The 15,702-nt window shown below is 50.7% G+C and overlaps 1 protein-coding gene across 1 annotated transcript in view; it reads right to left on the bottom strand.

Moving 5' to 3' along the window:
• The window catches only part of PTK7 (protein tyrosine kinase 7 (inactive)), a 76,959-nt gene that overhangs the window by 36,956 nt on the left and 24,301 nt on the right, over positions 1 to 15,702 (bottom strand). The window contains exons 2-5 of the mRNA XM_077161864.1: positions 2,176 to 2,463; positions 1,632 to 1,734; positions 1,035 to 1,225; positions 793 to 943 (exon numbers count right to left, since the gene is read on the bottom strand). Of these exons, the coding sequence (XP_077017979.1) occupies positions 793 to 943; positions 1,035 to 1,225; positions 1,632 to 1,734; positions 2,176 to 2,463 (733 nt within the window). The remainder of the gene's footprint in view (positions 1 to 792; positions 944 to 1,034; positions 1,226 to 1,631; positions 1,735 to 2,175; positions 2,464 to 15,702) is intronic.

The following is a 15,702-nucleotide window of genomic DNA, read 5'->3' as shown; positions in this document are numbered from 1 at the left end:
CTGTGAAGGTCAAAGACATGGGGAAGGAACTGTTCAGAGCAGAGAGCGAAGCCGACGTTCGCACTGATGTGTACATACACAGATGTGCACTCACGCTCGTGCATGAGCCAACCACAGGAGACCCAGTGAGGTGAACAGCTGTCCAAGTGAGAGAGAGCGAGGAACCATGGAGATAGAGGTCCAATACGAAGGAGGCTCAGGACAAAGGTCAAGCTTCAGAAAAGCCTGCTGGTAAGGCACCCAGCTCCTGGGGTCAGAGGAACTACTGGTAGCGTCCTCAGGCTGAAGCCCCCAGGTCACGGAGCCACATCTCCAAGGACCACAGCCACACCTGGCACCGTGAAGATGCTCTCTGCTCTCAAAGGGCCTGGACAAGGACAAAAGTCCCCAGAGAGTCTAGTGGGGCTGGTACCTCAAAAAAAAATGTGTGGTTGTGTGTCTGTGTGTCTGTGTGTAAGGCGTCCATGCCAAGGTTTTGCTATCCAGGCTATGGCCACCCAGGTCCCTTGTGTCCCTCCCATCCCTGGGTCTCTCCCCCATTCAACAAGGAACATCCATATGTGGGAAGCAGAGTCACCCCTAGCTCATCTAGTGCCACTGTATGAATTGGAAAAAGATGCCCTTCCTGGAAAATTGTAATAGGTTCATCTTTTAACAGCAAAATACTCTACTGCCATCTACTGGAAATGTGAAGTACTACAAGAAACCTATGATGTCCATGGTAGGAATTCGCAGGCGTTCAGTTTAAAGGCTGCACCCTGATACATGAAGAATCCCTGCCAGTTGTCTTACCGGCTGCGGTTAGTGATGGGAGTCTCATCCTCAAAGACCCACTGCAGGCTTGGGGGTGGTTGGGCTGAGAACTGGCAGTGGAACATGGCCTCCTCGTTCCTTGCCACCACCACATCCTGGGGCTCCAGCACTGCCCGGGCAAAGCTCTCATCTGTGGCAGGGGGAAACACGGGGCATGAGCCAGCAGGTTGAGAAGTCCCTTCCCTCCCAGCCTTCTCCCTCTATTCCCACTCTGGGCTTACCAGCAATGCTCAGGGTGAAGTTCTGGCTGCTGCAGGCCTGGCCAAAGGCATTATGGGCACAGCAGGAGTAGAGGCCGCTGTGCTCGGGGCCGGCAGGCCGGAGCATCAGGTTCCGCTCCTTGCTACTGACAGTGTGGTTGCTCTGACCATCCGAGAGGGGGCTCCCATCTCGGAACCACTGGTAAGTGGGCCTGGGGGCAGGGGGAGAGGCAGCAGGGAGGGGCTTCTAGGTGGCCAGTGGAGAGGATACAGAATCAGAGGGTCAGGGAGGGACCCACATTTACAAATGGGGACACTGAAGCCTGGGCAGGGGGAGGGGCTGGGCCGAGATTCTAGATCTCTCAGCTTGCAGGTCCAGGGATTGCTCCACGGTGCCATGCCACCCCTCCTCATGTCATCAGGGGCTGGTATGGGGCAGTATTTGGGGAGGGGTACAGACCACTGCGGCGGGCGGGGGAGATGGTTACAGAATGAAGCAAGATACATCTGAATAGCACCCAAGTTTGAGGGGACATCCCTTACCTGTCCAGGATAGCCTTTCCCATCCCCAACCCAACTTCGGCCTCCATGATGCAGGATGTAGCTTTGGCTCCTTACCGAGGGTGCCCATCGATGTGACAGCGCAGCGTGACCGGGGTCTGAGGCTGGATCTCAGCTTCCGAGGCTGGATGCTTCAGGACCACAGGACCTGCCTCGATCCCTGTAGAAGAGGCCACAGTTGCAAAGTGAGGGCAGGGCAGAGCAGGGGCAGGAAGGCAGAGGGGAAGGAGGACAAGCAGGAAACAGTGGAGTCAAGGAATGCAGAACACGGAAGCCCACTGAAACTGAGGTCAGGGCTTTAGGGATGGAAGCAGGGACTGGGTACTGGGTGCCCACCGGGTCCTGGCAGGTCAAGCTGCCTCACTGTCCTTCCTACTTGCAAAAGCATCCAGCAGATAGGTGGGCCAGAAAGAAAAAAAAGACTTCTAGAGATAAACAAGACTTTTAACTTCCTCTTATCCACAAAAGCAGAAAGAAGCTGACCACATTGCATTCTGCCTGCCCCATTCAACTGGAAATGGGAGAAGCTGAGGAAGAAAGGGCATCCCGGGGCTCAGTAGCTGGGGAGTCATGGGCACCCAGGCCCAGTCCCTCGACTCACACTTAATGTTGAAGGAGGCATTGGCACTGCGGGTTTCCTCTCCCGTGGTGTCGTCCCGGGCCACACACTGGAAAGCACCAGAGTCTTGCAACCGGTCTACAGCCGCAAAGCTCAGGCTGCTGCCCTGGGTGTAGCGCCGTTCAGTGTCCTGGACAGGAACCCCATTGAGCAGCCAGTGCACGTGCACCGGGCCCGGGGCCTCAACCTCACAACGGAGCAGCGCTCGGCGCCCCTGCAGTGCATCCTGTGAGGATGGCTCCTTAATGAAGACAATGGCTGCTTGGACACCTGCAGAGGGGACAAAGGAAGGGTGGGGTCAGGAAGGACTGCAGCCTGCAGCCTCCGTCCTAGCCCATCCATCCATCACTCTGTGTACAGGGGAAGGAAATGGGTTGGGTGCCTAGGAAGTGTTCAACAGGTGCTGGTGAGAAGGAATGTGACACCGTAATTATCAAACATCCACTAGGAAACTTTATTTTTTTCCAGGGTGTTTAAAGGATACCAAGTACCATCTCCACAAGAGAATGAGAGCCTCAAGACGTCCTACAGGATTCAGCTAAATTCATGTAAATGCAAAATGAATGGTATGGGGGGGGGGGGTCAGTGCCTCTGGAGTGCACAAGAGACAGGAGCCCCTAGGGCTGGGTGGGGCTGCTGCTAGCTCGAGGAAGGCTCCGAGGAGGAAGGAGCCTCAAGCCTGTGAAACCAGACTATAGGGGTCTTGATGCCAGACTGAGAATGCCAGACCTCAGAATGCAGGATGTTGAAAAAAGTTCAGTAGTGATTCAAAGAACATCTTTGAAAGATTAACCCACTGAGGCTCCAGGTGTCAGAGGTGGCTACAGGTTGAAGAGGCTTTGAACCTCACCCACAGATGCTCTGCAGCCAGCATTCCCCAGGGGCTTCTTTGGGAGAATCCATTCCATCACTCCAGACATCAACATTCTCTAGGAGCAGGGCTACTGTCCTAGACTCGGCAGGGCCATCCCCATCCTTTATTCTCTGTCCCTAAGAATCCATCGGTGGCCAAAGCCAGCTTTTCTGTGCCAAACTGAGAAATGAGCCATGTAGTTTCAGTTTTCCACCTGCGGCCATTGCCACCAGTCCTCTAAACCCACCCCCCACACACACACAGTTCAGCTCTGGCCCAGGCCAGGGGGACACCCACGGGCAAAGGGGGACCTGCAACCAAAGGCAAAACTGCAGCCACTGGGTGCCAAGGGAGGAGAGAAAAGCTTGCCCGTTTCTCTGGGCTGGGAGACAGAGGGCTGGGCCAGATGGTGGCATGGTTACCGTGGCAGAGGTAATACACTGGGCTTTGTTCCTGGCCCATGTGGGTGTCCTACAGAGGAGCCGCTGGGGCTGGAATACCAGCCACCTGCCAGGGGTGACACACTGGAGGAGGGCGGCAAAAGCAGTACAGCCGGTACATATACACCCCCTCCTCCAGGAAGAAGAAACCAGCGACCTGGGGCTGCCACACAAAGAAGCAGGCTCTGCCTTTGCCCAAACTGGACAAGCAAGGGTAGGAAGGAAGAGACTAATGGATTCCCACCCATCCCCAAACCACTGTCCTTTCAAGCCCTGGAGGTGGGGTCTGATCCTTTAAGGGACAAGAATCAGTCTCCCCACGAAGTCCATATCCAGATGAGGGGCTGCCCCTGGTGTTGGTCCATCTCCAGCACTCTCAGAGGGGCCAGCCCACACCTCCTAACACCAGACATAGTCTTGGAGTCTTGAAGCGGCTCAGAGACCCTAGTATTTCTCGGTGAAGCACTATTGGCTCTCAGGGATAGACTATTCTCCATCACGCTGGGTTATCCCACCACTGCACAAGTTAATATATCAGCCCTCCGGGCACTCCTGAGTATCCCCGGTCACTGTGACAACCCAAACAGCCCCAAACATTTCCATATGCCCCACCCCGAGGGTGTGGTACAACCACTTTGTAGTACAGATGGGTAAACTGAGGCCCAGAGAGATGAAGAGACTGGCATGGGATCATCCAGAGCTCCTAACCTGTGCTCTTCCTAGTCCCTCTCAGGGACTCAAAAACAACCTGAAAGCAGCTGATCCTACAAAGGGAAGCCCCACTGCCCCACCAGGTAGCAGCTATTCCCAGCAGGCAGCCCTCCTGCAGAGTATGCCCAGCACACAAAGGCACAGAGCGAGCACTGGCTGAACTGAAGTAACCTCAAAGGAAGTGTGGAGAAAGACCTGGAGAACATGGAGGCGGCTGGCACATTTCCCAGCCATCTCTCATGCCAGATGGGCAGACTTGGGAGGAAGCCTCCGTGGGCCCTCCACAACGTGACTCCTCAAGATCTTCAGACCCTGACCCACGATTCTGGAATGCTCGTCCCGGATGCGGTCAAAGCTCAAAGGGAAATCATCTCTCCTCTGAGTATGGGCAACACCACTTCCTGTTCACCTTCTCCAGACAAGGTGGGGAGCCAGGAGTCTGGCCCAGGTGGGGAGTGGTTTGGGGTTTGGAATCGGAAAGATCCAGCTCAAATCCTGACAGTCCTACTCGGTGTGACTGATCTTGGGCAAGTAACGCAGCAGCTCTGCGCCTCCGCACGAGACATTATCGCACGGGCGAGAACATGTGAAGTGCCTTGGACAGGGCTCACCTTCGGTGAATGGCAGCTCCTGTCAGTTCTGTCCCATCAGTCCTCCCGCTCAAGGACTCGAATCCTAAGAAGAGTGGACAGCCCTGCCAGGCAGACCCAGGAGGCCCAAAAACGGCCCCCATGCCAAGGCCCAGAACCACTCACAGACCCCGGCCAGGGGAGTAGCCACCAAAGCAGAACAGAGGTCAGAGGGCAATAATCAAACGGTGGGTGGGATGGAGAGAAGGGGGCCCTGGGGTTGCAGGATCCACAGACCCCCTGCCACAGAAACCTGAGCTGGGTGAGGAGACTGCGTCTTGGAGGAGCCCCAGCTCAGCGCCAGCCACCCCCACCTCAACCTCCAGCATCCGCTCCTGGTGCTGGGGTGTTTTGTAGCTGTGGTGGTGATGGTGCATTCCCAGACTGCCACTCAGAACCCCCTGCATCCCCTCGACAGGGCCTGGGAAACATCAAAGCCGGCCCCGCAGGGCCCTCTGTGTTGACGTCAGCTCACAGCAGGTCCTGGTTAGTGCTTGGCTGCAGCAGACTTTAGATGTTACGAAAGGCAGGGAGAGAGTGGCTACCAGGCCTTCTTCCAGCCCCCAGCAGACAACGGGCCTACTAGGCCATGGGCTTCTCACCCAGGAGGTTGGCCTGGAGCTGGGGCCCAGCACGCACACTTGCTCGGAGACAACCTGGGGAGTGCTCAGGCTAGCCATCTGCATGGTTTGCAAGAAAGGATGCTGGGGGCAGGAGAGGCCAGGCCAGACTCAGAGGCAGACCGGGGAGCCCCAAGCAGAAATGCCAGGCTCCAGGAAAGGAGGATTTGGGAAGGGAGACTCTTCAGACGCTTCAGCTGATCCCAAGAAGAAACACTGGAGAGTGAGGAAGGAGAATGGAGAAGATTTGGGGGGTAGAGGTCTGCCTCTAGGTAGTACAGTCACCAGCACATTATGTGGTCCGGGAAAGGCCTTCTCAGGTGGCTCACTCGTCCTGGTTCCCATACCTGCTGTGCCCTGCACCACTGGTCACATCACACATCACCACATCTACACACACTCTCACGGAAATACATGGCCGAGGCACCCAGTGAGGTGTCCCCTACCATGGAGTCACTTGTATCAAGACAAAGAAGCTTTGCTGCTACTGAACAGTCCTGTCTCTGCTGCTCCCCAGCAATGCCCCTTAGGCTGGCCTCTCTGTGCCCTTTCCCTCACTATGAAATGGGGCTACCACCCCCACCACCCAGGCCGAGGGAGGGCTCAGTGGGCTCCACAGCACAGCACCGGGCACACAGAGTTGCTGCTTCCCAGGCATACACCCGCCCCGTGGGAAAGAGTGGGCTTGAGAAGCCCCTCTGCCCACACCAGGCACCCGACCTCAACCATGCTGGGGCTGCAAATACCCAATAAGGAGATTTTCTAAGCCATTTCCTGGGCTCCCTAACAGCCATCTGTATGCAGACACTCACTCTGCGTGAGCCCTGGCCCCTTGTACAAGGCTGTGTGGGCAGCAGCCCAGCTCTGGCCCCACACCCCGCAGAGAGCACTCCCCATCTGCTCTGGCACCCGCCCACCTTGCTGCTCTCTGGGCTCCAGGCCCAGCAGCCCCCTGTGTGTGTATGTGCATGCACGTACATGTAAACATGGCTGCTATGGGAGCCGAGAGCAGAGGGAGGTTGTCCTGCATGGTCCTGCTCTGAAATAATTCTGGCTTCTCTGGTCCAAGAGCCCCAGCAGGGCTACTCAACGACCCATCCCGGACGGGCTAGACTTCCTGGTCCAGGAAAAACATCCCAGACCCACCAACTGGGCCGGCTGGTTCTATCTCCTCTCCCTCTTGCTACCAAAAAGTCCATCCATTGGACAGAAGTCTCAGGAGCGGGCAGAAACACTGAGACCCTGGTTGAGTGAGGAACTTCAACTACGAACACTCCGGGTAAGAGCAGCCCCCAGGCCCCCTGAACCATAAGAAGACAGGCCTCTGCATAGGTCGCCCTGCCAAATGAGAGACCCCAGTGGTACCTGGGTTCCTCCCCAGCCACTGAAGCCCCTGGCCCAATCCCCCTCCCCAAGGTGCCAACACAATGTAGAGCAGACTCTCCTGGCTTTCAAGAACAGAACTGGCACACTTTAGACTGCTCTTGAGCCACTCCAGAGGTACGTGCCCAGTGACATTTCTCATTTTTTTCAGGACCAAATCGCCATAGGAATAAGTCACTTGGATAAGCCCAGTAATCCTTCCCAGCTCTCACTTTGGTCGGGAGAAACACAAAAAATCCTGCAGGGGTATTTATGAACCTGGGGACTTGGATTGTCCCACCCAGTACATGGTACAGTTTTATGACACCACTATTTGATGAAAAACCCAGAACACAGCAGTTCAGAGGACAGGTGACTCTAAGACCCAGAGGCAGAGGAGAAAATACCAATCCCCCTGTGTCTTCCCAGGGCCTAGAAAAGGCTGTAGGCCCACTGACAGGCGCCCCATTGCCCTCCATAATCTATCACAGTCCTTGCTCTGAGCAGGGCAGAAGGGAGCAGAGCCAGGAAGCCTATCCTGGGATTTAACTGTAAATCTGGAGAGGCTCCCATATCCGGATTAAAGGAAAAGGACAAAATCATCAGGGATTAGGGCAGAAACAATCTATCAGGCCACAAATCAGACCTGCCCTTCCTACCCCCCAGGGGTGGGGGTGGAAATCTTCGAGAGGAGGAGAGAGTCCTCATGCAAAGTATCATCTGGCATCTGAGCTCAGGGGGACAAAAAACGCCAGCTGGGAACATGGCTGAGGTGCAGTTCAGCCTGCGGCCACACCAGCCATCGCCGGAACCTGTCTGCCTTCTACTGGGGCAGCATATGCCCTCACACGGCTGCAATGTCTCCAAGGAAGCAACACTGAATAAAACACCCAAGCAAGTGAGGCAGTGTGATCCAGTGGAAAAACACAGGGTTAGGGAGATTTAGGCTCTAATCCCGACACAGCCACCAGCAGTTAGGATGACCCTGGCCGAGCACCACTCTCTCCCTACCAGCTTTATTATCTGCAAAATCAGAGAAATGAGAACGCAAAATGAGCCCTATCACTGGATTAGATGGTACAGAAACAAAGGGCCTTGCCTCCCAAAGTGCCCCCGTGTGCCGGTCTCCAGTTGCACAGCCAGTCTCCAGAGCTCACTCTACAAACGCAGGGCCAGGCCAGGGAAGGATTAAGAATGATCCTACAAATGTCAGGTAGGGGGAGGGAGGGTTGCTGTCTCTGCAAACAGAGACCCAGCACCACTTCTGACAAGCTGCTCACATCCTACCTCCTCCAGGCAGTTTTCCCAGGAGATCTCACCTCTGCCTTCTGCTGCCCGGTCCCCCTTGGCCACACACTGCCTTTGACAGCCCTGATGGCCTGCCTCTGCTGTGGCCGAAAGCCTTATCCCCAAGTTGGAGTGTACGCTCGACTAGGGGACGGACATCCTGTGGTCCTTAGGGCCTGAGAAGAAGGCAGGGGGAATGAAGTCACTCAGGTGTCCATCTGACCTGAAATCTTATCCTTTATCCCACTTTGACCAACTTAATTGTCTCTGGGCCCCAGTTTCCTCACCAATGAAATGGAAATCTTGGAACAGATTGTAGTGATTATTTTTCAGCCCCCAGGCCTCTGTGATATTCAAATGAAATTCGCATTAGGTATAAACACACTAAAGTCTGCATGTAGACCCTGGATCAAAATGTTCTTGGATGAAGGTGACCCCAGGGGAGTCCCAAGGCCTGGTGGATGGTGGGGAGCCAACTGGAATGGAATTGCCAGGGGGAACTGCCAGCTCCCCACACACTCCATGCCTGGGGACAGATCCATGCTTAGTCCCAAGAAGAAAAAGAGACAGCAGTCAGCCGTCTCCAGAAGACACCAGGGGGGCTGTGGGAATACCACACATCATAGAGAAGGTAAGGGGGCTGCTGGAGGCTGGGTGACGAGCTACAAGCTCAGCCCCAAGGAGACCTTAAGAGTACTAAGAAATCATACCATTCTACATATGCAATCAGTAATTCTTAACATCATCACATAGATGCATGATCATCGTTTCTTAGTACATTTGCATCGGTTTAGAAGAACTAGCAACACAACAGAAAGAGATACAGAATGTTAATATAGAGAAAAGAAATAAAAGTAATAATAATAGTAAAAAAAAAAAAAGAGTACTAAGATAGAGTTCTCTAGGACCCCAGAGGGAACACAGAGTCCAGCCCCTCAACACCCAGAAAAGGGAGATTCTGGGTGGAAAAGGGCTCACTGCAGGCTCCACAGCCACGTACTGGGACCACTCCCAGGTCTCTGGCTCCCAGGTCCCATGGTGACGGGTCCTGCCACCGCAAGATCCATGGTCTTTCCAATGGGGGTAGGGGGCAAACTAAATGACAGGTGGGGACCCCTACCTTGGGACTGGTTGGACCATGTCAGAGTTTGGTTATTAATTTTGAAGAGGCACAGGAAACTATAAGATCCATCTTATGAGTTCTTTTTCTCTCACTGCTGTCTTGCCCCAGAAGGCTGCTGATCCAGGCAGCTGAGCACAGCTCCCAGTCCTAATGGGCAGGCCAAAGCAATTCACCCCAAAGCCCCTGTGCAGGGAGGATGCGATTCCCTGCACTCCACCCCACACCCACCCCAACTCTGCCGAACCCTGGTGGGTAGGGGTTCAACTCCATTCAAGAAGGAAAAGCCTCCTCCACTTCTAAAAAAAGTTAAAATATCTCTTAGACCTGCCACTAGCTATATGGGGCTATTTAAATTTAAATAAATTGAAAATTCAATTCCTCCGTTGCACTGGCCACATTTTAAGGACTCAGGAGTCCCATGGGGCCACCATGTTGGACGCTGTGGCCTTAGCACCTCTCACTGTGCACTCTGGCTGGGCCCAGCGTACATACACATTATTTCTAATTCAAAGAACCCACAACACTGATCAGCCTCATTCTGCAGACAAGGAAACCGGTGTCAAGATAGCCTGTAAGTGGCAGGGTTAGGAGTTGTCTCCAGATCTGTCTGGCCCCAGAGTCTGTGATCTTGCCCCAGTGCTATGTGGACTGCTTTTCATCCCACGTACATTTCATGAATATCCCATGTTCGTTCCTTTTCATCTTATGTAAGTGGTCTTCAAATATATCTCACCCTGTCTCTTACTCTTTTCCATTTTGCACTGTTTTGAAGATCTGTCCCTCTGGCCATCTCCTATATCCTACTGTTCTTTCCAATAAATGAATGTAGGGTTGTTTTTTTTAAAGGAGGAAGCAAATGAAACAATCTTTTAAGCAAGCGAGTGGCTGATTGCAGATGTTTACAGTTTGAAAATCATTCGTGAAATTTACACCCTCTTTTCTATTAACTCCAGCACCTCACCCTGGCCTCCATCAGTGCATCTCACCCCTAGACTGCCGTTTCCCCCATTCTGTCGGGGAGGGACTGTCTGTTAAGAATTTCTGTCTCATCAGAGCCTGGTGAGACTACCCTCCCCCACTACCACACACACACACACACACACACACATGCCTCTCCCCCAGTTCTCCTGTTCCCCTTCCTTCTTGCCCCCAAGCCCAAAAAATTACAAAAGAGGCTGAATCTCAGCTGGTTTCAAAGGGGTACGAGAAAGAGGCAGGCTCATATTTTTTATATTTAGAAGTGCTCTGAAAGCCACTTCCCGGAGCAGACCGAGTGGGGAATGTGAGGAAATCACTTTGCTATGCGTGGTGATGTGCAAAGCATGAGCTCCGGCCTGTAACAGCTGCATGTGCTACACACCCGGCAGCATGCGGCAATGCTTAACGCATGTGCAGGGACGCACCCTTGACAGCCTGGAGAAGTCCCGGCCAGAAAACACACCACACGGCCTGATGTCCTCTCGGGGCAGGCCCCACAGACCTGCACGGGGCAGAGCCCATGAGTCAGAGCCAGACGCTATCTTTTGAAGCCCCCCAGCCTTCCTTTCCGGTGGAACAGAACATTTCCACCTGTCTGACCAACAGCTGCTCCTAGAAACCAACCCTTCCCTCAAGGGATGGGTCTTGGAACAGGATGCTCCGTCCAGGCCTCTGAGGCCAGGCAAAGAGAAGAATCCAGAACGGAGGGAGGAAGCAGAAGGATGGCTGACGGCTTGAAGAGAGAAGGGGGCACTCCTGGACTCCAGAATCATGGGCAGCAGGGCCTGTTGTCGACTTCCTAAGGCAGATCTGCCCCTGCCATGAGCACCGTTCCTCTCAGCGACATCCGCTGTCTGGGGAAATGCTGACTGTGATATGCGCAGGAGAAGGATGGGGGGATACCCTGCATGCCCACATATACCATTAGAAGTGACCAACTGCAGTCATGATATTGCTCAAATCTTACTCCAATGTCCTGGAGTCTGGCCAGGGTTTGGGGTAAGCCCTGGGGCGGGGGGGTGGGGGGGGCAGGGCCTGGATTAGATGAACAGAGGTGGGGCACTGGAAGGCAGGCTAGTTGCTTAGTTAGAGAAAAATAATCATGTTTTCCCACATACTTCCTGGGCTCCTTATAAACCCCATTATACTGCTTAAAATACAAACTCCCTAGTAACACAAAAGCTTACTTTATTCTTTCATTTAAGCTCTTAACTGCATTACTAATGGCTTGCTCCTCTATTTTTAATGAAAATAACAACAACAAAAAAGCCATATTTTAAAAACAGCTGTTTAGGAAAAGCATTCTGGCTAAAGATATCAAAATAAATATTTTAATCTCCAAATCAATAACAACAGATGAAAAAAATACAAACTGATGAATAATGGACAGAAACAACAGCTTGTAAGTTATTTATAGAAGCACTCAAAACTTGCAACTCACCACCAGATACTTAAAGGCCAAGGACAATGTACTTTGGGGGAAAAATTTATAAAACATGAATGCTTTAGCTAAAGAAAAAGAAAATTACTAAAGAGAAAAAAAAAAACCCTAAGACTGGCTGACAAGCAATAGGAGAATTGAATAGCCAAAAAAATGACAAAGACCTAAAGTTTATTTCATGCCTACTCAGTGGATCTTTATGTGACGGTCTGGAAGGAACCGGGACCTGGCTTCATTTAAGCCTGGAACTGGCTGTCCCTCCATTCCAGGAGATGCCTCTTACAGATCTCCAAAGTCACGCAGAGGGAGAGAAACAGAGACAGAGGGGGGATGGAGATGGGAGGGGAGAGGGATGAAAAAGATGGAGAAAGATCAATCAAAAGAGAGAGACTAAGAGAGAGAGAGACAGACCTGATATACAGAGGGAGGGAGACAGACACAGTTGGTGAGAAAGAGACCAAAAGGAGAGACATTGACAAAGACAAACAGAGAAAAAGATGGAGTAATACAGAGTCACACACAGAGAAAGGCGCAAGGAAGACAAAGGCTTAGAGTGCGCACACACGAGAATGCAGAGCAGACCCCAGCTCCACATTTATTTGAGCTGCCCCTGACAGGTCCATCCCTGTGTCTCCCCTCCCTGTCCCATCTCCCTCCCCAGCAGCTGCCCTGTAACACTAGACAGCCAGGTGTGACTGCAGGTCTGTAGGTAGGAGAGCTGGGAGGGGCTCTATACATGCCAGGTTCAGGCCATTGATAATGGAGAGCCTTCAAATTAGAGGCTCCTGGTAAATAATTCACCAGGTAAAGTACAGTATCTTCCCTGGGCTCATCCATTATTCACAAAGATAAAAGTACCATATTGTTATACTTCCTGACATCTAAAAATGGTCTGAGCCATTAAGCCAGGACTAAGAAGACAAGACAGCAGGGCAATCTCCACCCAACTTGTCCAGAATCCCTGAGCCAGCAGTCCTGCTGCTTCTGGAACTCAGGCTGCTGCTCCTCACACAAGGGCACAGCACCTGACTCTCAGAAGGGACCGGCCCAGGCTCAGCCTGGAAACCCTAGGAGCAGGCCCCCCAAGGACCTCCTTCAGGTCAGAGCTGTGCCCACAAAGTCTGGATAAAAACCCCAGGTAAACCAGGCCCGAGATTTTGGCCCTCTACAATGGAAAAGGCATCCTTGTTTGTACCTATCCAAGGACAATATCATTCTTAGAAGGTTCAGAGCTTCACTCTGACGCCAAACAAGTATCAGCTACCAAGTGCAGAAAGGCCTGGATTCCAGACCTGGTTGTGCCACTAACTGACAAAGGGCCTCTAACAAGTCACTCTGTTCTTTCAGCCTCAGGTTCCCCATATGTTCTGTTCTCTTTACCCTGTAGCACCTTTGCAAGGACAAAACGCCCCTGGGAAGTTTGAAGAGCTATTTATTTTAGGTCCTGGCCTGCAGCCCTTGGGCAGGGGGTCGGAATCAAATGGCCTAGGCTCCGATTCCCACTCTCCCACTTACCAAGAGTCTGGCCTTGGACAAGTTGTTTTTCCTTTTGGTGCTTCTATTTTTGTACTATAAAATGGTGATAGTGACAGTATCTATCTCACAGGCTTGCTGTGAAAAGTAAAGAGGTTAATACACGCAGCATGTCTGGAATAGTGCCTGGCACACAGTAAGCACTACGAGTTTGGTTCTTAGCCAGGTAAGTGTTTGATACTATTATTTATTGTCGTTATTTTTATTTTTAGGGGGTTTTTTTTCCTGTAGGAAAGAAAGAAGGGAAGGTGGGAAGGCAAAATGGAAAGCAGTTTGGCAGTTCCTCAAAAAGGTAAACACAGAAGTACCATATGACCGCACAATTCCCCTCCTAGGTATATAACCGAAAAGAATGGAAAACAGGGGCTCGGACAGATATTTATAGACCATTGCAGCATTATTCACAATAACCAAAACGTGGAAGCAACCCAGGTGTCCATCAAGAGGACAGATAAACAAAATGTGGTATGTAAATACAATGGATTACTATTCACCCTTAAAAAGGAAGGAAGTTCTGATATATGCTACAAGGTGGATGAACCCTGAAGACATCATGTTAAATGATGGAAAGGGACAGATGAAAATGATTCCGCATATATGAAATATCTAGAATATCGAATATGCAAACTCAGAGACCAAAAGTGGCGGGTAGCAGGAGTGGGGCAGGGAGAATGGGGAGTTAACGCATCACGGCTGCAGGGTTTCTCTCAGTTTGGAGCGGTGGAGGGGTGGAGGTTCTGGTCAGGAACGGTGGTGAGGGGAGCACAGCATCGTAAACGTGATTAACTCCACTGAACTGGTTGCTTGGGAGGCATCGAGACGGTTGTTGAGACGCATATGTTTCTGTATATGTTTTTCCACAGCTGAAAAATAAATAAATAACCGGAACCAACTTCAATAAGAACAAGAACCAGAGGGCATCTGAGTGGTTGAAAACGGACCTCTTAGCCCCTCCCCTGCACTTGATGTAAGGCAGGTCTCCAGGAACAAACACAACCTGCAGTTGGATGAGAACAGCACAGGTAGCGCTTATTAGCATCAGCTAATGCCTGGACAACTATTAGAATTCAGCTTTCGATCCCTCAAGGTCCTACCTAACAAGAGAGGGCTGGAAAATACCTGACTACATAAAAAAAGTTGTACACAACTCTCAGTGGCAAATGATTCATCAGGGAAATTATTTTCAGCAAATGACAGAAGAGGGGTTTCTGGCTTTAATAAACAGTTACACAATGTACCAACCGATGCAAGGTGGAAAATGGGAACTCGGCATTTTACACATGACTTTTCTGTAAACCTACAACTTCGCTAGTAAAATAAATAGTTACAAATCAATTATAAAAACACTGATATCATAACAGAAACATGGTCAAAAGAACATGAAGATAGAGTACTCCAAATAAATATATATGATTAATAAACATAAGAAAATGTTCCCATGTACTAATAAATCTAAGAAAGGCAAATTAGAACAAACTATTCTGCTCATCAAATGAAGGCCAAGATTTTAAAATATCACTTAACACTGATGAGTATATGGAGAAAACAGTCCTCATATTTTGTTAGTAGGAGTGTCGATTACAATAATTCCTTTCTGAAAAAGCATTTGGTAATATTATACTGATACTGTAAAAAATTCATGCTTTTCTCCTTCGATAAATGGCTGATTCCAGGTCTGGGGCAGGAAATGTGTAAGATGAGCCTGAAACATTGCTTCACACAGAAAACAAGGAGATGAGCAAAGATTAGCAGGTCCTATCAAAAGGTTCAGAGCCAATTTGAAGAGGTTTCCACTGGCCAAAGACAGACCATTTAAACTTTCATAAGGAAACATATGAAACATTGTAGTCACATATAGAACATTAAAAATTTCTTATTTTAACCATAACCCCAGTGGACTTAAACATATGACATGGGTTTAAAACCCAAAAGTTCATAATGACTCCTTAAAAAAAAGGGGGGGGAGCCTAAAAGCCCCATCGGTCACCTGTGAAGGATGCCAGAGAGGCACTTCATTATTTTGAAAACTGGTAAGTAAAGGAAAAGAATCAAGTCTTTATTTTGTCTTTCTTAGAAAAACAACTATCCCTCAGGGTAACCAAACAGTTAAAGGGGGGGGGGGGTGAGGGGCTGGGGGTGGGATTTGTCTTTACGAAAATTTCCAGCTAATAAACAGGATATCACCAGTTTACAACTCCTAATGAAATCATGGCTCTAGCAATGATTATTTACGGTTGCTAACACCAGAGAGAAATAACCAGCTGTTACGTGTCCAATGAGGAAAGCACGCATGAAAAATACATCAAATCTGAACCTACTCAAGCCTCCAGATCTCAGTTTCATTATGTGTAAGTTTTAGAAGCTTTCTAGAATGAACGTGGAAAACAAGGAAGAAGTTAGAAAGCAATGTGCCACCATCTAAAATAATAACTGTGAACATTTCTTCCCTGTCTCTTCAATTGTTCCAAAAAATGGCTGTTAAAATCTTATACAGTGTTTAACTTTTCATGTGCTTACAATCTTGGCTCTCCC

The sequence above is a fragment of the Tamandua tetradactyla genome, chromosome 5, assembly GCF_023851605.1.
Source record: "Tamandua tetradactyla isolate mTamTet1 chromosome 5, mTamTet1.pri, whole genome shotgun sequence".
NCBI lineage: Eukaryota > Metazoa > Chordata > Mammalia > Pilosa > Myrmecophagidae > Tamandua > Tamandua tetradactyla.
This window is presented reverse-complemented; position numbering and strand designations above follow the sequence as displayed.